Source organism: Pipra filicauda, unplaced genomic scaffold (assembly GCF_003945595.2).
Source record: "Pipra filicauda isolate LSUMZ 115617 unplaced genomic scaffold, ASM394559v2 scaffold8_size5757611_pilon, whole genome shotgun sequence".
Taxonomy (NCBI): domain Eukaryota; kingdom Metazoa; phylum Chordata; class Aves; order Passeriformes; family Pipridae; genus Pipra; species Pipra filicauda.
In genome coordinates this window covers 5,127,305-5,153,410 of record NW_024105087.1, presented here as the reverse complement: position 1 = coordinate 5,153,410, position 26,106 = coordinate 5,127,305, and the positions used below count along the sequence as shown (strand labels likewise).

General features: G+C 47.4%; 1 protein-coding gene across 1 annotated transcript in view; it reads right to left on the bottom strand.

The window, feature by feature from the left end:
* Positions 1 to 26,106, bottom strand: part of SCD5 (stearoyl-CoA desaturase 5) — a 31,502-nt gene that overhangs the window by 1,895 nt on the left and 3,501 nt on the right. Inside the window, exons 2-4 of the mRNA XM_027738506.2 lie at positions 8,624 to 8,754; positions 4,110 to 4,315; positions 371 to 603 (exon numbers count right to left, since the gene is read on the bottom strand). Coding sequence (XP_027594307.1) covers positions 371 to 603; positions 4,110 to 4,315; positions 8,624 to 8,754 — 570 coding nt within the window. The remainder of the gene's footprint in view (positions 1 to 370; positions 604 to 4,109; positions 4,316 to 8,623; positions 8,755 to 26,106) is intronic.

Below are 26,106 nucleotides of genomic sequence, written 5' to 3'. Positions count from 1 at the left end.
GCTATGGGCTTTCCTCCCCAGTAGGAAGGGGCACGTCCCACCCCTTACACTCAGGGAAGAAAGCCATAAGTGCTTCAAGAGGGGATGCACAACTGAGCAGGGTCACTTACTTCTGCTGCCCTATCCCCAGCCAGCTGCTGAGGAGAGGATTGCTACTGTGTGCTAACACCTCTCTTCTCAGAGACTACGTGACATTACTTCAATGTAAAACAAGACAGCCTTCCCCTACGATGCGCAAGCTCCAGCCTCCTCCAAGCCCTGGAGTCCAAGTGGTGTCCAGCCGCAGGTGCCCAAAGCCCCAGCCAGGGTGAAAGGGGATGGGATGTGGCTCTTGAGTTTGCAAAGCTCTGCCCGGGGCTGCTGCACTTACCAATGGCTCCCAGCGTGACCAGGGTGTTCTGCCGGGGGTTGATGTACTTGTCGTAGGGGCGGTTGCCGTACATGTGGGCGGCGCTGTTCACCAGCCAGGTGACGTTGAGGGAGATGGTGTACCGCAGGATGGAGGCGAGGAAGTAGGCGTTCCACAGGCTCTCGCCCCAGAGGTACCACGGCACAAAGGTGGGGATCACAAAGCACATCAGCACGACCGAACTCTTGTAATACCTGCCGGCGATACAAGGCAAGAAAGAAAAAAAAAAAAGACGGGGAAAGAAAAGGACACGGTTACCGTGGTGGGAATGACAGCTGGGGTGAATGGGGCTAGGCCTCTGGAGACGTGGCTCTGCCAGAAACACCTCGCATAACCTGGGCTGGCCCCACAGCAGGAGCAGCAGGGAACATTTCAGACATCCACAGTCATGACACAATTTTTCCAAGAGCAATTCAAAATGCCAAGACTATCCAAACCCCCAAAGCAGCAGGTAACACTGAAGCTGAACAGCTGAGACCCAGTCCCAGAGCAAACCTCCCAAGCAGACTGAGCACCTTTAAACCTGGGGAAGTGCAGAGCTGGCTGCACACCCAGGGTCTAGGGTCCATCTCTGGGACTGTAAAAGCCCAGGGCTTGGCAGAGCTGTGTCAGAAACACACTCACTGCTAAGAGCCAGCAAAGGCTTCCCCCATGCTCCAGTCAGAAGGGAACCCACAGCACAGGGCAGGAGCACCTCCTTTCTATACCACTGCTGCTGTGTGAGCTCCAACAGTGGCAACACACCCAAAGCACCTGCTGAGAGACCACGGGCAAACCCTGCCAAGGGTAAGGAGAAAGATGCACCTTGGCCTGGGATCCAGGAGGATTGGCTGGCAGAAGCCTTGACGCTCCTCCATACACTGGACAAAATCAGTGTTCAGTGCAAAACGGGGAGGGAGGGAGGGAGCTGAACAGTCTGAGAACAAACAGGAAAGCTTCACAGTACAGCTAAAGCCACACACCCAGAAGGGGCAGGGAAGAGAGAGTGTAGAATGCACGGAGCACAGAGGTGAAGAACAGGAGAAACAAAGAGAAAAGTCATGCTGGGTATATTAAGCCAAGTCAAGTGGAGACAAGGAAAAGGTCAGCAAGAAGTGGGAAGACAAAGCCAAAATCAAAATCTGAAGTAAATGGCTCTAAATGGAGAATGGGCTAACAGTGCTCAGAAGCAGAGAGCAGAAAGACAGCGCAGCTTGGGAGCCACCTACAGTGTGTCCACCGCTCCAAGGGAAACAAGGTCTGCCTTCCCCACTGGGCCCTTATAACTCCCTCCAGATTTACTACAATGACCCTGTGGTATCATCATCAAAGCAAGCTGCCACATGAAACTAGAGTGGTAGGCTGAGGTGACAGGACTCTGAAGGGTGCAGAAAGAAAAGAAATGCAAAGTAAGACCCATCTTATTTGTGCCCATACGACAGGTTTAAAATAGATCTCTGCTTTTGCTGAGTTTTCTGGAAGGGATGAGGAAGAACAGAGTTTGGATTTGTTAAACAATTATCAGAAGTTTGCATTTGCTGAAAGTTTTTCAGGTAGGAAGAACTGTCATCTTGGTTTGACAAAACCAAACAATTTTCAATTAAAACCACAGAGCACTGGAAAAACGTTAATATTAGCAGTCCTTTTGAAAGGAAGAAAGTTTTCATGAACATAGTTCTCATCTGTAACACCTCAGCGAGTTTTTATCATCTTGTATAAGAAATAAATCAACTTCTTGACTTGCAAGTTCTTTGTTTGGTACTTTTGTTGTTGTTTCGAGGTTGTGCCTCATATGCTGGGCTCCATAAGGAGATCTGCAGCTCTCCAGCAACACCAGCCATGGGGAAAAGAGAGCATCTTCTCAGCTCTCTCACAGAACTCTGTCTTCACTTACCTGAGCCAAGGCCCTCCAAGGAAACAAGTCCCCATTCTTTGCTCCACCCAAGATAACAACTAATTTCCCACTCATATGACTGACTTTTGATAAGGTTTGCAAACCTCATAAATTCAAGGCCGGGATTTAAGTAGAGACAGGGGAGAAAAATACTTTCCAGTCCATAAAACTCCTTCAAAGTTCAAAGCCTCTACCACTCTGGGAAAATAAAATATGAAAATAGTTTATCAGGCAGCAATAAAAGTATTCTGTGAGTTGCAAGAAGCCCAGACCGAAGCCTTTGATGAAGACATGCTGAACAGCACATGAACATCTGAACAGCACTTGACTACATTGTCTCCCTTTGACAGAAACATCCACCCTGGAATAAGAAACCTCCTTACCTGGAGTTCGGGGGCACCAATATCTCAATACATGCTTGGGGAACAGCACTTGCTTTCACCATGCGAAAACTTTGTCACGAAGACACTTCACCTGTGAGCTTCTCTCTCACATCACATGCAGGATTAGTGCTCTGTTATTCACAGAGGATAAACTTTGCTGTCAGTCAAGCCTGGAGCAGTGCTATGATTTCAGCTGAAGTGATGTGGTTTTAAACTGATTGAATGGTACCTTATACACAACTCAGCAGCACCACTATATTCAGCAAAGTTAACAATTTGGCCTTAAAACAAAACATGACAAGAAGGATTTATTATAATTCTTACTGATCTGACCTGCCAGGTTTTCCATGCTGTCAAAAACCCCCAACATTTCAACCTTGTAGAAAGGAGAAACTCAAATTCTGATTCCCAGATAAGGGAAGGTAAACTCCAAAGTCCTAAATTCAAATCCAGAGCAAAGACATTTGCAAAGATACAACTTCCCTGCAGAAAACGTGCTTCTTCACTTCTTCACTTCTTCACCTTTGCAGCATAACCAAAGCAGTAGAGCCTACTTCTCATGGGATGCTGTTGTCTTGGAAAAGGTAATAACCAAGAGCAGCTGCAGCAAACTGCATGGAAGCTGTTGCAAACAGGCACTGCCAACTGAGGAACCAGTAAAAGCAACCATATGTGGAGGGCAGTATTCCTCACTCCTCGAGCATTTCCAATACAAGGTTAATTTTTGCATTAGAGAAGTCTGTGCATTAGCAGAAAAAAACTGATTTCTAGACTCCACTGACTGCTCCCCTCACCCAGAAGATACACAGAAATGGCCTTATGCAATTTTCCAAACTGCCTGGATTAAATGCTTGCAGGCAGAAAGAGTCTTCTTGTGCCTAAAGCAAGAGGACAAAGAACGTCGCTCACTTCCCATCTCTCTTAGCATGTGTAGCAAACTGAATTAGGCCTGTGCTAATTCCCAAGGGAGATAATTAATCCTGTGCAGAATGGCAGTCTTGGGAGAGGAAACACTTGGCCTGCACTGGCCCACGGGTGCCAAAGATGACTTTGCAGAGTAAAATGTGCACTTCTGCACTAAGGCAGTTAGTGATTACAGCATTTGCTCCTATGATCAAAGCAGAAGGCCAAGATCCGAGTAACTTCTGCCACAGCTGTTTTCATAACCAGCCCTGGTTTTTTAGAAAAGCAGAGAGACAAGGACAGGACTCGCTGCTTATGTGGCAGGGCCCGTAAGGACAGTCAGCAAGTTTCAGCCACATGGCAACAGTGGGGGCCAGAGGGAAGGCAGTCCTAACACCTGCCATCAAGGTGGCAGGGAGGATACCCCAGGGGAGAAAAGGGAGAGATAAAAATAGGGAATCGGCCACAACTAGACAAGCAGGCAGAAGGATCTCTCCACCCCCACCTCACGTCAGGGCCCAGCGCTCTCGCTCTCACTTACTTTCTTTGGAACCTGACGACAGGGTCATCCAGCAGGTCAGTGAAATCCAGCTTCCTGCCCTTCTCTATGACGTCCCGGTGCTTGCGCACGAACAGCCAGCCGATGTGGGAGAAGAAGAAGCCGCGGCGGGCGTTGTGCGGGTCCGCGTCCGTCTCCGAGTACTTGTGGTGCACGCGGTGGTCGCGGCTCCACTCGTAGATGTCGTTCTGCACAGAAAGCGTGGTGGGCTGAGAGGAGAGAGGCCGGGCAGCGCAACCTCCAGCTCCTTCCCCACGCAGTGGCAGCACCAAGCCCCTCTCTGACGCTGCTCAAGAAAGGTTATTGACTAAAAACATCCCGAGGGACCCCGGCTTTGCAGACAGCCAGCCCATCACACTGCTCCCTGTCAGAACGAGACCTGCTCCAGGAACTGGTGACACAGACTGGACATGTCCCAGGGCTGGAGATGGCTGGAAGCCAGCAGCCTCTTGGGAGTTACCACCATCAGACCACCCTGGTGCTGTGCCCTCCCTGGGTATTTGCTGTCTGAGTCACCATCATCAGTCCACCCTGGGTGTTTGCTGCCTGAGGATGGACGCTGGGCTGAAAGGACAGGGTACATACATGTTCTTAAAATACCATACATTGTTATTTTAAGAACCTGCCACGAGGGAGCTTGCATATTTATTTTCAGGGGACTACTGTGCAGAGGCTCTTAGGTCTGGCATACTTTTCCTGAGCTGGTTGCAGCTGGTTACCACTGACACCCTCCAGGTACAAACACAGCCCTGAAAATGGGACAAAGCTTGTGGATCACTACAACTACTGTAGTGTACAACATTACACTGAAATGCCTTATGGCTGTAAAATTTCACGCTTGGATCTATAAAGAGAGACTTTCTGAGTTTACTGAGCAGAAGGGATTTCAGCCTCCCAATTTGTTCTGCAGGATGCACTGGCTGAATGCACTGGACCAAACTGGTGGCTTTTGCAGTGGTGCCAAGCTATTAGTGCAGGGCATTGTAAACACGTACAACACTTGCAAAACCTCAGGCCACATACTCATGTATGAATTGAATTGCTCAACACCGGCACCAAAACATGGAAATGTTAGTTAATGCTCACAAGAGTGTGAACTTTAACTGGAAAGTTCTTAGCAGAGTGTGCTTTCCTCTGCTATTTCCATCTTTGCACACTCAGGGAGGTACCCAAGCAGTAATACCCAAAGGAAGGAAAGGCTTGGGTTAATTTTAAGAACAGCACCCACAACCACCAACCACAGCAGCTTTGCTCCCAGGAGAACCGGGCAAACCATTTGCAGTGCCTCTGAAGTAAGTGCAGGGCACCAGCCATGGTGGCACTGAATATACCACAGGACACAGCAAGCACAGGCTGATGGCAACTGTCTGTATCTATATTTTGTGAGACAAAAACCCAATGCTGAAAGCATTGCAGAAATCATTGCTCTTTCTCTCAGCTACCAACATTTGAGAGAAAGCACTGGAGGGGACTCCAGGAACAACTGCAAAGAGCAGCTAAAGAATCCAGCTCAGATGCCTCCATGTCCAACTGCAGCTTTGCAGAAATGCTCTCTGCCTGCAAGAGCACACAAGGGACAAGTGAGGAACAAAAGCCCCAGAGAGATCTCAGCTCCACTGCACTCAGTTTTGCTCAGCCCTGTTCTGTTGTCATGTCATGAACACAGTGATGCTGGGAGTGGGCTGGGGATGAGGGGAACACTTTTCTGCAGCACTGACTCATCTAAGCCATTGAGAGGAGGCAGTGAAGATCAGCCCCTTGCCAGCATTCCAGTATGTTGCATCTTAACTATCCCTTTGCATGAGAAAACAAAGCAAACTGAGTGAAGCAAAGGAAGCCACCAAAGTCCTCAGTGAAATCAAGGGGAGACCTTTACCTTCCTGGAGAAATCAAAGGGAATGAAAACCTCTACACTGCTTCAAGTGCCTTCAGTGAGAATATCCATATGACTGGAAAATGCCAAGATTAAGTAATTTAAAAATAAAATGGGGTCATGCAAGAAGCACATTTAGAAAAGGTCCTCTTTCTTAACCAGAAATAATTTTTAAAGTGAGAAAATTGATCAGTTTGTCACAAGAGCACCTGATAAATTATTTGTGGGACAGCAGACAACCAGGAAAAGCAATGATACCATGAGAAATTACCTTGGCTTTTCATACCACAGCAAACACCTGCAGGGCTGGCAAAAGACATGATTCCCCAGATGAAAGGGTTAGGAAGCTGTGAAACAACTGAAATTAATCTAATTAAAACCCACAAAGGCTAAGAGGAAATAAAGGCCAGAGGCCAGAATTGTTGACAATAAATACACCAAGAGCTGGAGCACAGCATGTGTTAAATATGCTCCGAGCGTATAAATAGCAACCATTTTTTCAGGAACACATAGCTTTTGATCAAATTTCAGGTATGCACAGGGGTGAAATCCCTTCCAAAGCAGTGAGTGACAGTATCATGCTGTGACAGTGATGCAGACACGAGGTTTCATTAAGCATTCCCTTAATAAACCTGCAGACTGAAAGGTGTCAATAGACTGGGCTATGAAACAGTCTCAGTGTGCTGACACAGATTTCCATACGGCCACTCTTGCTGTGCACAAATGCACCCAGCACAACCTCAGCTGAACAACACAGCTTGTGTCACAGCGATGGCATCAGCACAAGGCAGTGAGCAGTGGAGACACCAGCACGTGCCAGCTGAGATGCTGGAACTTAAAAGACGAGGAGATCGATAAGCCGGGTATTACCTATGTCTGAAACAGACATGTGACAGCAAGAAGCACAGTCTTTCAAAATTGTGAGAGCTTCATTCTAGATGGAGAGAAGAAACACAGCTCAGCATGCTCCAACCATAAAAAAATGCACCAGGCCACATAGCAAAAATGGCTGCATCTGATGGTATTTCAGAGGAAGTACAGCACGTCACAGCCCACGCAGCATGAAGCTAAAAGTCTACAGCGAAGTTGCTTTCCTCTGTCCTTCAAGAAGTCTGCATATTTCCTCAATATTTAACATCCAGGGACGCTGTAGGTATCTCCAGTGCTACCTCTTCCTCCCACAGCCAACATGAAGGAGATGTCCCTGAAAACTCATCACTCACTGTCAGTTTGTGGTGGTAAAAACAGCCTTTACCAGGCAACCGATGTCACGGTAATTAGCAGCAGGCTTCAGACTGCTTAAAACTTAGAGCAGGCAATTTGACCTTTTGTTTTCTTTCTGATATGAAGGGCACAAAGGTGGCCTGAATTTAGTTTGAAGTACTTCCCTGCCTCAGAATCACACCATGTCCTCAGACAAAAGCTGTGATGAGGCCAACGCGGCTGAGAGCAAAATCCATGGCAACAGGGGAGCAGAACGCAATGAAATCCCAGTGTGCAGGCTCACTGTAACCAGCTCAACACATTAATTTAAATTACTTATGAAAGATAAGATCAGCTGTGTAACAGGAGCACAGTACCAGGGGGTTCTCAAAACTCAAAACAGTTGTTTAACACACTGAGCAAAGGGATTGTAAAGCTCTACAAGGAACTGAGCAGCAGCTGGAGTATGGTTCAGAATAAAGAAAGGTTATAGTCAAAACGGATGCACTTCCACATTCAACCAAAAACCACTGTGCTCTTCGTAATGTCCAGAGGGATTAACAAAATTAATTCTTTTCACCTTATGAAAAAAAAATAGATCAAAGATTGTAAGTGAACAGTACAGAATTGAATAAAGAGACTCTTTTCATCCTCTGTCAAGGTATATGAACAAAAAGTCAACCAACCAATTGAAGGGAAAAAGCTGAAAACTCAAGGCATAGCACATACATGGTACCACAAGGGGTTATGGCAGCCAAGCTCAGTAAGTTTAATGTTATTACAGGTTCATATCTCTATCCTTACCAGTCAGAGGAGTAACCAAATTCACACTGGTTCGGGGCTAACTCCTACAACCAGCTGGGTGTTACACAAATGTTTCTGTGGTCTAAGATTGCCTATCAGTAAGTACAGAGCTAGTAACACACTCCTTTGCAAATGTATTTGAATTTTACTGGTGAAAAACACTGCATAAACCAGAGATAAATTAAGATTGTGAGAGGATGCCTGCTCTCCTTTCTGGGCACACAGTCTCCAACCGCCTGGATGAGCAAAGGCATTTGATTATGTAGACATATTTGCATCAAGTTCATCCTTACAGAAGTTTCCATGCTGTCCTGTGAAGTGTGGGGCCTGACCTGTGCCACAGATAGGCTGCTGGGAGGCTGAGCCCCTGATTTGGGCACATTCAGTGTGATCCTTAAATAATTATTGCTCCTGGACTATCTAATCCATACTGTTATGTGGGCAGTGAGAGGGGCTGTGCATGCCCTGAGCCAGCAGAATGTGTTACAGCAAATAAATGTCTTTCTGCCGGTATTTTTTTTTCCTTTCTTTTGCTGCCTCTAAGCTGAGAGGCTATCTGCACAGGAGAGAAAGCTGCCTGGAGGCCAAGAATCTGAACAGGCAACCACAACCCCACCTGGAAAGCCATGGAGTTAGCTGCAGCCAGAAAGATCCTCAAAGGCAGCTTGGCTTTGTAGGAACGGTGGCTCCACAGGCGATGTGCACCAGCCGTCACGCCCAGAGCCGTCATCAGGAAGCAGAAATACGCTGCAAGACACAAAAACAAAACACAGGGTGTGCCAAGGGGCCAACTGCCATTATTTTTGCTTTCTCTGATGTAAAGATGATCCTTGCCTCTGCCTGCTTACACCTGCAAGGTCACTCAGAAGACGAGGCTGGGCAGACAGGAGGTGAGGTTCTCAGCCCACCTCTGCCTCACAGACCCAGGGGCACATCATTCCACTTCCCAGCCCTCCCCATTCAGCCAGTGCTTGTTCAGAGGGTTTGCCAGCATTGAAGCACCATGCCATGCCATGTTTATGCAGTGTGCCTTTGCCAAGCACAATGCAGTAAAAGTTCACCACTCCTGTCAGAAGAGTAGCAGCAACTTTCCCACCAGGACACTGCCAGCCTCCTCCAGACAGGTCTTTGCTTGAGTCTGATCTGTCAGCTAGTTTAAAAGCATCACACCCCATCCCTAAAGATGCAAACTGTGCCAGAGTTTCCACAATAAAACTTTCTCTCATCGTCAGTAGCTCATGACTCAGTATTAAAAAACGTCAGGAAGTGGAGCATTCTCCATCTCCCTCAGTTTCAGGAAGTGCTTTTCCTTCCCTTAATTAAAAAATTGGCCAAGTTAAACTTGCCTTGAGCATTTTTTCAGATGGCCAAGACAGCACAAGAGCAGGCCTGCTCCTTACTCATCCCATTGGCTCCATGGTGGACTCACAGCTCAAACAAGTGTACCCTCATGCCTAAAATAACACCCCCACTGACCACCGTCACAGCATAGCTGCATCCCTGGTTTCCCTTTCAGCAAGGGCCATGTTCCCACATGCTCCAGCCAGTTAACCTCGTGTTTCCAGAGGCAGGGATTGGAATGGCTGGCTGGGGCAGAGGAGTGAGACAGTGGACCCAGGCCTGCCTACTCAAGCCACACGTCTGTGCATTGACTGCTTCTCCTTTGATGTGTCCCCTGTTTGCGCCTCTGGTGTCTTTGAATTCCCATGCGATGGATGATCCGTAACCTGAGTTGTTCTGACTTGCAACAAAAGAAAAGGCTATGGGGAAAGGGTTGGAAGAACAGCTGCTCCTCCTTCTGGAGAGAGACCAGAGAGAAAATGGGAACAGTTAGGAGGAAAGTATTATGTAAGTCCCAAATAAACTGGACCACTTACAACTACTCGCATTCAAGATACCCAGCTGTCATAATATGCAGGCTCTTATGTCTCCCTCCCATAGGTGTTGAATTCTCATGCTGTGCCTAAGGAGGACAGGCTCATTTTACAAGTGTGAAATTAAACCAAGAGTAGATTCAAACAGCAAGAGTACTACAGGACAACTTCAAACGAGTTTGCACCATCTGCAGCAATGTGTTGTTTAGCCAGGGTTCCCTGCCACCCTACACACACAGAAATGTTTTGGTTAAAACAGCTTATTTCAATACCTAAACAGAGTTAACAGAACAAAAAGGGAAAACATGATCCCCATAAGGGGGTTTTCTACCTGTGTCTGCACAAGAGTCTGTCCAGCAGGGGAACCCAGTTAGACGTGCAGTGGCTAGAAAGGAATTCACGATCACCTTTTCCCACTGTGTAATGTAAAACATCTGTCCTTGCAAAAAGAAAACAAAAATATGTACATATAGGTGGGTGTCTCCTGTGTCCTGCTATCAACTCCCAACTCACAGTGCTTGAAATTACAGCATCTGAGAGAAAATATAATAGAAAGACATTCGGTAAAATAACAGCAACCATATTTCGTGTTGATTGTCACCCCCGCAGACTGAAGAAGCACATGGACCTTATCCACTCCAGTGGTGAATCCATCAAAAACAGATTTACCCAAACTGCTTCACATTATGTACATGACCCAAATTCCTGTCATCTCCCTGTCATTTGTACAGCAAACCAAAGCCCTCCTTGCAACAGACAACTGGAATCAGAATGGTCCCAGTAAAGATGATGCCTCCCTAAAACCTACTCTGGATGCCATCATCAAAGAATTCTCCTTTTCAGCAGGCTGCAGTGCTCATGCTACTCCCAGAAAAAGCTAATTTGTGCAGTTGTGCACTGAAGTCTATCACAAAATTAAAATTTTTATCTGCCTGAAGGGAGGTACAGAAATTACCTAAAATCATGCGTTCTCTGTTCACAGTATTTACAGATTTTGCTGGATTTACAGATTAGTCTCACATCAGTAAAAACGCCAACACCCCAACACTCCAGGCTCCACTGCAGTCTTGCAGTTCTTGCACATGGCTTGTCAGAGCAAGGATTTGGACCTATGAAATTAGGGAAAACCTATCCTTCCATTTTCTGTATGTGATATTGAGCTGTGCAGAAACATCACTAAATAAGGCCTTCCAAATCACTCAAGTGACTGTAATTGTGGGAGCAAATCTGTGACACACAGAATACTGACATTACCCAGCTAACATAAAAATATTAAGGTTAGACTCCTGAATCATTACAAGAAAATATTGTCTGTGGGCTTTATGACTGCTTAACATCATGCTAGTCATGGGCTGAAATCTTCCACATTCAGCCGTTTCTTTGCTTCCTTAAAGCACAAAAGGGCTTTTCAACCACTTCAAAGCAACAGATCATTTAATCGACCAAGTGCTTCTCAAGGCATTCATCCATCTTAATCGTGAATGATTGCTTAAAACCAGAATTAAAGATAAATGGGTAGAATGAGGTCTATGCAACATTAAGGTTGATTTTGCTTCCCTTCTCTGTCCAGTGCAAGAAAGAGGCTGAGTGTAGGTGATACACAGACCACACGGAATAGCTGCATTGAATACAAGTGATTTTTGCTGCTTGATGATTCAGCTCTTACAGAGCTCAGCTTCAGAGACCCTTTCATTCAGCCCACTCCACACCACCAGCATTGCAGCAGAACACACAACACCATTTTGGGAGTCTGGGGGCTGCCCTAGGGTCGACATGCCACCCTGTGTGTCCATGCCTTTGAACAGCACCTCCTAGCCCACTCCCCATCCCAGCACCATTCCCAATTCACACTTCCCAGGAAACCCTGGGGTAGAGGGAAAGGAGTGCTGTTGCTGCACAGGCAGCAGGTCCCCAGCCCTGGACCATGACCAGGTGAGCTTGGCTGCACTTCAGGCCAGGGACTAACCCCTGTTGTGCCCCAGCCAGAGGAGGGGGATGCCTGTTTCCCAGGGGGCAGCCAGCACTCTGGGCTCTCCCCAGGGCCACAGCTGGGAACAAGCCAGCTCTCACCTGCGCAGACTGGAAGCAGCGAGGCAGAAATGCCAACAAGAATGAGTGCCAGACTGAGGAAATACCCTCAGAGCTTCCCAGAAGCATGCTGTCCTGATCAAATGGGGCTTTCCCAGGGCTTCCCTGGGCCACAGCACTTTCCAGCCCTCTCCAGCCCTCCAGAGACCTGCCAGCCCCAACCCTCTACTGCAGTGATCAAGCAAAAGCCGCTGGGGCTTTATACCCACGCAACATGCCTATTTTTTGGCTTTGCAGAGGAGGAATCATAAGAGCGGGAATTTTCCTAATATAAATCCCGAGGTCTGAAACATCCCCAGAAACAAATAAACAAAATTACTCAGGAGTTTAGTGACCAGAAACAAATCCTGTCAGACAAATGCGTTGTTTGGTGATAGCAAGTTTCTACGATTCTTACAGCAATTAGAGTGCCCAAAAATATTACCTGACCACTAATTCCCAATGTATAAATAGCCAAGATGAAAAATATTTGCCATATAAAGATAGGTCTCAAGCTTTCCTTTGCAGAATAAATTATGATCTCAAAACAAAAATCAGACTATCAACCATTTGATTTTACATTAATCATGCACAGCTACAGTAACTACATGACAAGACAGCCACTACTTACCTACCTGTCTCATTTTTGGGGGGTGGAGAGTGTGTGTGGAGTATGACCATCTCCATGAAATAGAAAAGGAGTACAACATGGAGCAAAGCAGCCCAGTCAATAGCAATTCCCCCTTACACTGAAAACTCCCTCTTAGACCTGTAAATAAACAGGTCTCCTAAGTAATAAAGAGTAAATAATATTTATTGCAGAAAAAGGGGGAAAAAACCCCACAAGAAAAGCACCAATAAACAACCCAGAAACCAAACAATTTCTGTTATATTTCTTTTTAATTTAGTGGGATAGCTAATGTACAAAGAGGAAGCTGCTAAAATAGCCAGATTAGTCTTCTGCATGTTTTAGTTAGCCAACTCTGCAACCAGGATGACTTATCAAAGCAAAATCACACTCACAAGGAATTAACATGTTATTAGGCATGTGTCATCCTCACACACCTCTGCAGCTTCTGAATATTGTGACAAGGAGGTCTACAGGTCTGCAGGGCCTTCTTGGGCCTGCTTCTGCTACTGTAAAATTGTTACTTTTGAGAATTTACTTGGAACAAGAGCTGAATGATCTTCCCTGGCCCCTAGGATGGTGTGAGAATGCTGTGTGCCATGTCTGCAGCTCCCCAGAGCAATAGCTAGCTTGGCCTGGAGAGGTGGTGAAGCCCCAAGTTCACACAGTTTTAGAGAATTTCAGCTGGCTACAGTTTGCTTTGAATCACCGTCTGCTCAAAGCAATAATTACAGGAGCTTTAGCTTTGGTCAAGCCCATTTTTCTCCCATTGATCTGAATATGCTTCAGAACAATTGTCTGAAGCCAATTCATCCCAATGAAGACCCAAAACTCTGCAGGGGGATTGAGGGCTCGCTGCAGGTCCAAGAAAAGTCCGAGACCTGGGTGCAAGCACCTGAAACAGCGGAGCCTGTGCCAAGAGCTCTGGGCTCTGCACAACTCCAACACCAGTCCCTGAGAGGCCTTTGACTGGAAGGTAAACCAGGATATGGTTCCTAAACCAGGATCCTTCAAAAGAAAGATTATTTAATCCAGAAGAACAGAAGCTTTAAGTGGGCTCCTCCTTGTTTCTCCCTACTCTTTCTGAAGGCCTCCTGGCAGTCAGTCTCAAACATAGGAATTTTACTTCCTTCTTCCATTGTGTCTGACACCCTGCAAGCTCTGCAATACACAAACCAGAGGTTAATGGAGCAAACACCCCATGGTGAGGGGGATCCCAACACGTTACTCCCCTGGACAGGGAACACAGTCTCCCCGCCCTGGAGCCCTGCAGAAGCTCAAGGTGTGACAGAAGCATTTCCAACCGTGAGCTCACTCAACAGAGCACAGCACAAGCAAAATGCTTCTGAATTGAAGCAGTGGGAGAAGCACTTATGAGAGGGAACAGCGAGGAAGAGGAGAAAAAGAAAACAACAAGTCACCCTTTGCAAAAGGACAAAAGAGAGAACCAGTGCATAGGGACAGGAAGAGGATGCAAGAGAGACAAGATATATGAGGTTAAACTACTATGCAAGCAGGGAGCTGGCGGGTTGCTAGGCTTCCAAGTACACTGTGCCTGTGCACAGATGCTATTTATGGGAACATGCCAGAATCAATAGGCAGAAGATTTTTATTCAACATCCTTATTAATGACCTGAAACAAAGGCAAACAGCATATTAATTACAACTGCGGATGATGCTAAATTTGGAGCAGCAGCAAGAGAGCTAAGAAACACAAAAGGATCCATGTGGAAACAGGGAAAGCAAGGCTCAAAGTAGAGATCTGCCTGGACAGACAAAGAAAAGTAATGTACTTTGGGGAGTGATAACTGCAGACAGGGATCTGCAACGGGGATGAGAATCTTGGGGAAGCAGAGGCCTACAAGGAGGATCACCAACAGCTCATAAAATATTCTCGGCGTGCAATATGATAAGGCAGCAAGACATCAGTGTGATTCTGAACACCAGGCACAGAGGTGTCATCTCACTGTCAGACAGAAGCAACGGAAACCATACCAGGCAAACTGTTTAAAAATGTATGGGATGGAAGATCAACAGCAAAGAACATTTGAGCCATGTTTTCCAGAACAACTCATTATCCCCCATGGCTGGATTTCCAGAAAACCTTTACTAAGCCCAGTGCCAAACTCTTCTGAAAAGCTCAGTGTCCAGAGGACTGGTCTCTTATGAAGATACAGAGACATATTGCCACGGTCTATATCTACTTCCCAGGTATTAGGAAATCATCTTCTGCTCTAAGTGATTGCTTAAATTGGAGCAGCTCTCCCCCCTCCAAAAAATTTCAACAATATTGTATGCTGAATATCAAAATTAGAACTTCTCCTGTTTCTGAAACCTTGGACCACATTAGAAACGTGATATGTATTCACTGTTTGTGAATCCAGTGTATTCCAAATTGATTTTGACTTTTATTTGGTTATAAAAAAGGCAAGTCAACCAAAACAAGATGCTCAACAAGCACTGGGTTCACTCTGCATATCTGAACACACAGTGCTGGCTCCTGAAAGTGATGAGATGATTGGACATCATTCTTCAGCACAGATTACAAGGAGACACTGTGGGAGAGCAACTATCCACACATTACCAATGTCAAACATAACCCAGTTAGATGGACCAAATCCCAATTATCTCAGAGGGACAATGCACCAGACATGAAAATAGTAGCAGTGAAACAAAATCAATTGCACATTCACAATGGAACTACTGTCAATATATAAACCATCTTTAATATACAGAATAACGTCACACAGCTGTTCCCACGGAGTGGCAACACATGGAGCCTGGCACCAACTCACACTCAGTGCAGGCTATTCATGCCTGGGCACAGGTGGCACAGAGAGGAGGGATAGCACAGCCAGGAGCAGGGAAGGGAATCAGCCCTTGCCAGTCCCACTGATGGCATCTCTCTCACATGTGGCTTAACACCTCACAGTGCCTTGCAGAAATAAGGGATCTGAACACTGCATTCAAACACAGCAAGGTGACTACTTTGAACCTGACACCGTTTGGGGTTGTGCAAGTTGTTCCAAACACAGATCCCACCACAGCACTATTATCCAAAACAGACTTTGGGACTGGATAAGTTTTGTGAACCTTTGAGCTTTTTGCATGTTCCAAAATGTAACAAATGTTTTGCTGGTGCTGATGCAGCCCATCGCCAACTTGGTTTTGAGTCAAGCGATTACAAATCCCACCTCGGCCAGCACGGGGACATACAACACCCAGTGCCAGGAAGCAGGGCAAAACTCCCAGATCACCTCTGTCTCATCACTACCAACAGTGGGGGAAAAAATGTGGGGGAAACTGCTCACCACTTCAAACAAGACAGAGGACATGCCTTGTGAGATCAGAACAGTGGCTCGCCTAGCCTAGTACTTTCTTCCAAGGGGGGTAAGGGGAGTTGCTATTCAGAGGAGACCAAAGAATTAAAAAAAAAATTAAAAAGGGAAAAAAAGACAATGCAGCCCAGTTACTGTTGCACTAACAGTGCCTGCACACTTCAAGTGATGAGGACTTCAAGATGTGGCATTTTGCACAGAGAGTATGTGAAAAGTAATTATCAAGGCTGGATGCTGTCCCAGATTTGTTATCACACTTGCTCCTACTAGGAAGGTGACAGATCTTGGGTCAAGATAGCCACCAAGGGTCAGGGCCTTGGTTCTACGTCTTGTTCAGAGGAAGTGAGCCCCATTTACTCCTGTGCTGGTGCAAAGCCCAGCACAGTGAGCTCAGAACAAGATGCACAAGCCTCACTCTCTCCTAGGAATTGCCACTCTCATGGACAGTTTAGCCCTGACACAGCTGCTGTTCCCATGGCCCCAAGTCTGCAGGCAGGAGACCCTTAGCTGGGGCTGCCAGATCCCCTTCAGACTGCTCAGTGCTTCTCCTCTGTCACCCCGTGGGGGCTCAGGCAGACAGAAAGATCACGAGCCAGAAGCAAAGAAAGCCAGAAGCACCAACAATGAAACACGGACCAGAAGAACACCCAGTGTGCTGGCCGTGGTGAGAGACAGACTAGAAGAAATCTGTACTCCAGCCACAAAAACACATCCTGTTTGAACTTCCTGTCAGAGTCCATCTGATTTCTGGTTGTGGTCGCCTTTCTCCCGAGGTGTGTGTCACAGCTTCTGCCTACAGTCACTTCCTGCCAACCCTTTGATGCAAAGCCCCCCTCACAACCAACCCACAGCCTTAATATCTGTACGTGCGCAGGGAGCTGTTCCTTGAGTGGTGTCTTCAGCTTCCCAATGCTATTGTGTAAAAACCTTAGCTCTTCTACTGCCACACAACACTCCTATTATTCTGCTGGAGGTCTCACTGCTGGGCGATGACATTCCCAACACTTCCTATAAGATCTGACACATTCCCAGCTCCAGGTTGGGAGTGCTTGAAGTTATATTCACCAAAGGCTTGTACATTTTTGCACACACGCAGTTGAAGGATCCATGGCAAGATCCCATGGATACAGGCAGGAGTAATTTCTTGAGACATGGATTCTAAACACACTAATGGCAAAGAAAGTACATATTTTGCTTGTGGAAGAAAAATTAACAAACGTAAGGGCTGTGCTTCACCTGTAGACACCTGTTACCTCTTCAACAAGAGGGCAGCTGAAAACAGCTGACCTTAAAAAAATGCTGTTGCATGTCTTGTGACATGACACCATTGGGTGGAAATACTCTCTCCACAGCAGCCAGCAAAGTCTCAAGCAAGCTTCCGAGAAATTTTCATCTCAGCACAGGCCATTTTTTCCTTCCCTGTATACAAAAGGATACCACAACTTGACTTATTTGTATAAATAACTATTTGAGGATTAAAAATAACAGGGATGGACACGAAACATTTGCCCATTTCCACACCACCATCCTGTGCTTATTCAGTCAGATAAAAATTGCTTGTTAGGGAATTTTACTAACTGAACAAATCAAACCCAAGGTATTCCATAAGGCTACAAGAAACTGCATGAGAAGTACAAACAGCAAGTTGCTCGAGCACAAAGCAAACATCATAAAGGTGGCTGACGGCCACAAATATGTAACACTCCTGTAACTTACGGGGGTGGTTTTCTGCTTTCTAAAAATTAAATTACATCTGCATATTCTCATCTGCCTTCTTTTCCTCACTTGTGGGGTTTTGCTGTTGTTCAGTGGCAGGTTTAGGACCAACGAAGCACATCAGCTAACCTGACCAAATCAGGGAAAGCACTTCCAGTAGCGTTGAGTGGCACCTAACTCCATTCCCACCGAAATTCAGGGCAGCACTGCCACCCATTTCAGTAGCTGCACCTACTTCTGAACTTCTTGGAGATCCTCCACTTCACTGTGCACAGAGCACTGGAAGAGTCTCCTTTGATTCAAAACCAGGGCTCAGAACAGAAATGCAGCCAATAATTTCATGGTGACTGGTACACTTTTTTGCGTTTTCATTACGTAACACCAAGTTTGGGGATATATTTTCTTAAAATGCCATGTCTGCCCTCAGAATGGAAAGCCTTCCTACATACCAAATCATACCAACAGTATAATCCAAACATCCCAGTTAAATGTGCTGGTTGATGTCACACACTGCATTGGTGGGAGGGCCAGGGTCATCATTACTAGATCTAGATTAGATATCAAGTCTCCAGTACTCATCTCTACTGTTAAACTCCAGGGAAACCTTGGAGATCTCTTTGCAGAGCAAAGAGACGCTGAGGAGCAGTAATACAAGATTTAATCCCAATTTTTTGTAGGATTAGCATCCTACTAAAAAAAGCCTTATTTCTGACCTGGAACTACATTTACTAAGGAGGAAGAAATTTTCACCTTAGTCCCTAAATTGCTGCCAAGAAGAAATGCTGAATTACTGCTCTGGCCCTGGAGTCTCTGGGAAGGAAAAACCGCTCTGCTAGCCCACATACTGCTCACTGAGCCCTGCTAACTATCAAAGGCTGGCATCAAAAGCTCCTTGGGCTGGATTCAAACAAGCAAATGAGAATTAAAAAGCACTGTCGCGCAGCAGCACCAGTTCCCTGGGCCGCCCACCGCACAGGTCATGCCAGCTCTCACGGGGAGCCGTGCATTCCTGTGGAGACCAAACATGTGAAATCTTGGGCCAGAAACAGGTTCATCTAAAATTAGATCTACACATTCTCTGAGCGACTCTAAATTGAACCGAGAGAGAGAGAGAGATAAGAGGAAGCACATCAAAGGCAAAGGGGAAGCGGAGTTTTAGAGCTGCAGAGAAGATGATTTCTGATGAGGCCCTGCTCCTGCCTCTCTGTACTGTGGTGGAGGAGCTCAGGGAGAAGCCATCTGTCACATCCCTTTGGCCCTGCCATCACCAGCTCATGAAATCCAGGCTGTCTCTGCCCGGATGCACATGCCTGCGTATGCATTTTCAGGAACATTCCCCAGAGCCAGCACTTTTGGCTGAGTATACAAAAGACTTTATTCCAGTTGGAATAGCAGAAATGTTCATATTGACAACTGCAGCCAATGTGACACAAATAAAGCCAATAGAGCAATGGAAATCGTGGCTGACAGCAATTATTCCAGCGAATGCTAAAATTCCCCTAGGAAGCAAATACAGATTCCCTGAACGCACCAGCAACTGAAGATTGCCTTAAGATGTTGAACAGTTTACAGATATTTTTAGATCAAAAGAGAAGGCTGTAAGATGCTTTGGTTTCTCTGAAATTTCTGATGCTTATGAGTAGCCTGTCTCAGCTCAGCCGAATCCTGCGTCATCGCAAAACCATGGGCAGATTTCACTTCTCTCCCAGTGACCTCACTGCTGTCCTCAATCCGCACGCTGACTAGGGCTCTGGTGGTTTTTAAGTGCTCTATAAATGCCAAGAAAGAATTAATGCCAATTTTGTCTCTGTTTTTTCAAGGACAGGGTAAAGAAATAGCCATTAGCATTAACATTAGCACGGCACCTCAGAGCCTTGCATGCAGCAGCCAGTTCTGCCTCAAGGAAGGAAGTTTAGTTATTTAGCACCCCTGACCATCACTGGCCAAAGCCTGCCCTGTACAGAACCAGGTACACAACAGGGGAATGGTTTCACCCTGCAGCTCATGCTGTGCACGCTGGCAAGATCACCCACAGCACAGAGCCAGGGAACAGCAGCTTCTCAGCTGTTAGAAACAAAGGCATAGCACGCTCCGTACTTGTGACTTGGGCAAACTCAAAGATTCCACTTTTCATGATGTTTAGGCATGGGCGCAGGAAAGGAGCAGGGCCGAGCACGAAGTGATTTCCTCCTGAACTGCTGGGCCTCCAGGCACGATTCCCTGGGAAGGCAGCAGCACCTTTGTCCCAGCTCCCTGCTGAACAGGATTCATTGCACAGGACAGACCCTGCTCTGATCCAGTGCCCTCCCTCTGCTGAAGCAGAGATCTGAGGGTTTTGACTTCTCAGGACTTAAGATTCTCTAGATGATGTTTCCATCCTTCTGTATGACTGCATCTTGCCTGGATGCTTTGTGTCTGCTTCACTTGTGTGCTATCAGCTGCTACACCTTTTCCTCCCCCTTCCAAAACCAAACAGAGCTCAAAAAAAAACCTGTTGCCAAAAGCAGCCTCTTCCAACTTTCTCTCCTGGCAGTTTGAGCCTCAGAGTTGGGCTGGAAGCACTAAACCTCATTAAAATTAGAAGGCACAGGCCCCTGGCATCCAGCTGAACATGCAGCAGGCAAGTCAGCTTCCTAGATCAGAGGATGGTGCCAGGGGAGAGGAGGAGACCTTTGTCTCCAGTACGGTGGGCAGGCTGATGCTGTCAGCTCTCCAGCACCACTCACCAGATGATTGCTCACCATGCTCCCCAAATGACTACTCGCTATTCCAGCACAAACAGCCAGCTCTCCTCCCATAATGAGCTCTAGCACTGGGAGAGGGCCCACACACTGGGTGGGTCTCTGCCTCCACCAACCCAGCAAGATGTTTCGTACTTCCCCCACACACTTCCCCACCACCACCAGTGCATACACTGCGCCAGGAGGCCAGCTTTCATCTGCCTGCTGAACAGTGGCCAGGCAGTTTTTCAGCCAGCTCAAGCACGCAAGGCTATCCCTCTGCAGAGGCAGGAGCCAAAGCCAATGCAAAACAAGGACAGCCTTGCTATGGCTCCTGCAAGGAGGTCTGGCCACATTTGCACGTCTGCCTCACTGCAGCCAAATCCAACCAACTGCAGCAGGGGAAGGGGCAGCTCAGAACAAAAACATTAAGCTATGACCACTGTTACAACTGATTGCTTCAGTTGACTATAAAAGTCCTATTTTCCACACTTACCACTATTCTCTAAACCTACTATTTTCTACCTACAGTCCTGTTTTCTACACCTTCCAGCGTTGTAGAAAAAATTTATAACGTCATGGTCTGGCCAAAAAGAAAAAAATTATTAAAAGGCAAAACCCCTTTTCATGCCCTCAGTCTCCTGTAAAACACACAGTTTCTGACATTTTCCTAAGATGTTGCCATTTCCAACTTGTGCCGTCATCCAACACCCAGTGCCCTGGCAGTGGTCCAGCCTGAAAGACCCCCAAAGACAGCAACAGGCACCAAGTGGGAGCCCAGGACTCTTCTCCCTCTGCCCCATGTGCTGCCTGGGTTCAGGGAACCAGTGTTTCCCATCAGGACCCACTTTTGCTGTTCTCTGCATGAGCTGCAGGCCATCTGCATCTGAACTCCTCCCCCTTCATTTATGAAGAAGGTGAAATAAGCCTCAGAAACACCTTGTCTCACCCCAGCCTCCAGCTTCTCTCCAAGCTCTCGGGTGTCCAGTGTGGCACAGTGAGCTTGTATGTCCATGCCAGCCCTGGACTGCAGCAACTGCTGGATAGATCAGCACAAAACCCTTCCAGATGCCTTCTCCCTTTCCTCTGAAATGCCACCAAAGGGCCTGGGCACAAGTCCCTTCAGGGATCCAACTGTGTGGCCATGATAGGAGACATCCTGTGAACTACTCCAGGTGCACAGGGCAGAGTAGGAGGAGCCCAACACATCAATCCCTTCTACTGACACAACAGGATCCCATGGGCACAGAAGGCACTACAGTGAGACTGGGTTGGGGAAGATATGAAACAGTAAAAAATACAAAGTCAGCCAAAGAACAGAGACAAAAAGCCAGGCATAAGAAAGAGTCCAGTCAAGAAGAGCTCTCTCGTTTGCCAAAGCCAGGTTGTTGTATTCTGAGCTGCTCAGAACACCATCTGAGAAGCTGGTGTCCAAAAATGGGTTGAGAAAGATCCTCATTTCAGTCTCCCTCCAGAAATCCCCATCCCCCTGGTGCTGAGGCCCCTGCACAAGAGGGATGGCACGCAGGATTCCTGATACCAGCATCTGACAGTCTTCCCCTCTTTTTCACATCAGCCTCGCTTTACTTAGCACAGCAGTTGTTAATGTTTCAGCTCTGCACTGGGGAAGCACATTTTATTGTTAGCCTACGTGGTAAAAATAAAATCTGATTACAAGAAATTGCTTGGCTTCAGTTGTAACATCAGTGTTAGTTACAAGTGCATGTTCCTGTGATTGCAGGGAGGGAAGATGGAGGCAGAGATGAGGATGCATACTAAATTCTGCTGACATTTCCCAGCACAGCACTCCCAGGGCAGAGAGCAACACTTCTGCCTCCTTGACAGCAGTTGCAGCAATCTCAGACCAGCAGGTCCACATGGGTCACACTGCTCTGCCTAGTGGCATCTCCTGGAGAAGAAGCATCTGATCTGCTCCCAGATCCTTGAGGCTTCCTCCAACCAATGCACTTCCCTTACCTGCAGAAAAGTCCATCCTGACTCATTGATAGAAATTCCTCAGAGCCTGTATACTGCCATCCCCACATGCACATGTGGCCAAAGATAAAAAGCTAGAGCCACATATCTCTGATGACTCCCCAGAGCCTGCCTGCACCAGCTCAGGGGCTGGTGGGTCATAGCTAAAGAAGGCTTTTGTGGCCCTTGGCTGGGTTTCTGTGTGTTTGACACAGTCAGCTCTGGGGGTGCCAACAAACCTTTCCTTCATGGGGCTGCTTCAGAGGGATGCCTCTGCCAAGCCCACGATGTCAGCGGACAGCCCAGATGCCAATAATCCTGCCAAATTCAGTAGGAAGCAACAGGAATTTCTACCTTTGCTGGATCCAGCTGTCATCTCTGTCGTCATGGCACAGGTAAAAGGGAAAGAGTGCCTGAGGTTCTTCAGGTTTGCCTGGAGCACAGGTCAGTGCAGCCAAAGGCCCAGCAGCGCTTTGTGACGGGTGAACACTCCGGTGTCCAAAGAGGAACAGCTTCACTGCTCACTCAGCCATTCACACTGCCCAACTGTGGGAACTCGTCAGGAGTACCCTGAACCCACAGGACCAAAGGACCATCACATGCATCCAGGGATCAGCACACACCCAGATTTTATTTTCCCCATTCCTTTATCACGCTCACAGTGACCACCAGACACACAGGACAGAGGGAAACTAAACAGATCACCACCAATGCACCAGGGATGAAATCACGATGGGGAATAAAAATACATACTTACAGCTGAGCATTGTGAAATTCTCAGACAAGGCCTTAAGGAATCACTTCCAGCAATAGTTAAAACAATAGGGGAGGGAAAAATGGGGAAGGCAAAACATCTGACAGGCAAGAGTGCCCTCTACTAGGGCATCTCACAGCAGGATCTGGAACAGACACAGGAGCACTCTCGTGTGATCTTGCCCACTCACACCTGCTCCATGAACAGGCTGCCCAGGGAAGAGGTGGACTCACCATCCCTGGAGGTATATAGAAGATGTGTAGATGTGGCACTTAGGGACATGGTTTAGTGGTGGACTTGGTAGTGTAGGCTAATGGTTGGTTTCAGTGATCTCAGGGGTCTTTTCCAGCCCAAGTGATTCTGTGATGCTTTTCTGTCTGTGCATTGCTACATGGGAGGGCATGTTCCCCAGCTGTACCATGGACACAGAGCTCAGACCATTCCCAGGCGTGAAAGGTGAGGGAACAGCATGTTACAGCCATCCTCAGCTCCAGCGCTCATCCCATTTTTAAGGAGAGAAGCACTGTTTGAGAAAAGACTCTATTCCTGTCAGAGATGATGGCAGATCAGCTCTTGATGCTAGGAGGGAAGGAACATGATAAGAACTTGACTATTAAGAGTGACAGCTGTAAAACAATGATTTCAAATGGGCCAGAGGAGGAAAAGCCAGTCCAAAACTGCTCTGGAGGTAAGCAGGGCTATTCCCTGGTGCAGATGTGCACCTCAGAGATGCAATTACCATTCTGATGCTCCACCTCTTCTCCACTCATCATCTAGTGGACCAGCTGCTGTTGAAAGCATGGTGGAATGCTGGACAACAAGGCTAGCCTCCTGTATTCCACAGAAACCTCCCAGAGCTGCTCCCTGCTCGCGGTCAGGAGCTGACAGACAGATCTCTCCTGGGAGTAAGGCGAGGAAAGGTCTGTCTGTTCATCAAGCTGTTCCCAACAAGGTGGCTGCAGACACCTCCACACAGGTATCCAAGAAGAACACATTTGCTACCTGTTTCCTGACCCAAAACCTTGCCTACAGAAATCACCTGAGCATAACCAGTTTCCAGGATGCAGAGGGGGCTCCTGCCAGGGTAGTAGCAGGAGAGACAGAGATGTTTTCATGAACCATTTAATGTCTGTGAAACAGAGACAATATTCTTCATCCACAGAGGTCTCGGAGGTACCAAGTGGAACTTCCTTGGAGCTAGGATTTTTTATTTACAGCTGTCTGTGCAGAGTTTCTAACACTGTGCTTCGAAATGGCTGAGGACTAAAACCAGCCAATAACCAGAAAGCCAGCAGGTGGCACTCAAGAATATCCAAGACTTCCGAAATGAGCAAGACCAATAAAACTCACATCTGCAGAGCACGACAGCAACATGTGCCTCATTACACAGACATGCCACCCACCAGAAGACCTGAGAAAGGGGCGACGATCTCGGCGGTGCCCTCCGGGCACCACAATAACCCAAAGGGCTGAGACCACCATTGCCTTAATCTCTTTTATTGAAGGCATCCAGGCAGCAGGATCCAGACCCTTGCCTGGGAGCAGCTTGTGCCTTGTTGGGGATGCAGCTGGGCAGCACCGCTGCTCCGTCTGTGCTCCCAGACAGCCAGCGCTCGTGCGCGGGGAAAGCTGTGGGTAAGCATGGCACAGGGCCCGCCACGGCTGAGCACGAACAATCTGCCGTTCTCAAGAGCACTAAAACACCTCCCAAAAGCTGCTAAAACAACAGCAACAAGCCTCCCCTCCCATGTGAGCACCGTTAGAGCAGGGCCATCCTCCTCCCCAGCCCCAAGCTCTGGCAAGGCACATCGGCTGTGAACTGACATCCGTTCGTCCTGCAGGCAGCTCTGCCAAACACATCCAGGTGATATGGGGTTTCTGGGTGGCCACGCCTGTGCCAGTTTTTAAATCTGTGAGTACCAGTAATGCTCAGCAGTCTGAAATAGAAGGTTTTAAAACAGGTAAAAAGCTTAATCTTTTTAGGGAGTGTTCTGTTTCCTAAAATGCATTTGGCTACTTCAAGCACTTCCTCCGTGAAGACTAAAAAGCACCTTTTTCCAACCAAAATCTGAGACCCTTACACATCACATGATCCCTCAGAATGGAGTCTTTAAGAAGTTGTCATGAGCCCACCAAAAGAAACTGCTAGGAGCTGTTAGCATTGGGTCCTGTCATCTGTACATGGATTTCAGAGTTTTTTGGTTTGCTTTCCTAAAACAAAAAGATGACCTCACTGGGACTGCAACAGAATGGAGTTGGCTGAAGCAAGGAGGTTCCTGGTTCAGAAGCATCATTTAATAGCACATTACTAACTTAGGGGATGAGCCATGCACAGTGTCCTACCAAGTGGCCTGTGGAAGGTGGTGCAGCATGTCCAGCCCAAAAGAGGACATCAGCGAACCACAGCCTCATCCACAGCCCCAGCTGACCACAAAGACCCCTTGGCATAAGTTCATTCCCTGGGCACCTGCATGCTTGGCCCAGCCAGCAGACCTCCTATCACGCCACTCCCTGGTCTCTGCCCCACTCACACCAAGGGGCTCCCACCCTGCTTTGGTTCCCTCTGCAAGTCTGCAGGGGATGGTGATTGATGCCTGCCCCCCAAACCTCTCTGGTGCGAAGCACCAGGAGCTCCAAGCCCTGCAAAAGCAGGTGTCAAGGACAGACCTGAAGGGGAACATCCATGTGCCAGTTCCCTGAGGCCTGGTCTGCACCATGCTCTGGCCTTTGGAGAATGGCCAGTGAACCCTGGCAAACCTGCTGGCCATGCCCAGCAAGCCCACTAGTGGGACAGGGGACAGACAAGACTCAATGCACATTTCCCCAACAACTCCCAGAGTGCAGAGATTCCCCAAAGCAGCAGCTGTCAGCTACAAAACAGCACAGACAAGACAGCAAAGCACCAAGAAGAAGGAGGGACCACAGATTGCAAGCTGCCCAGTTCTCGATTAGGAAGGAAAGGGGAAGGCAACAGGGTCTTCTCTGCGTACCTCTGCACCAAACCACAAGTCAGGTCGGAAAAGAGCAA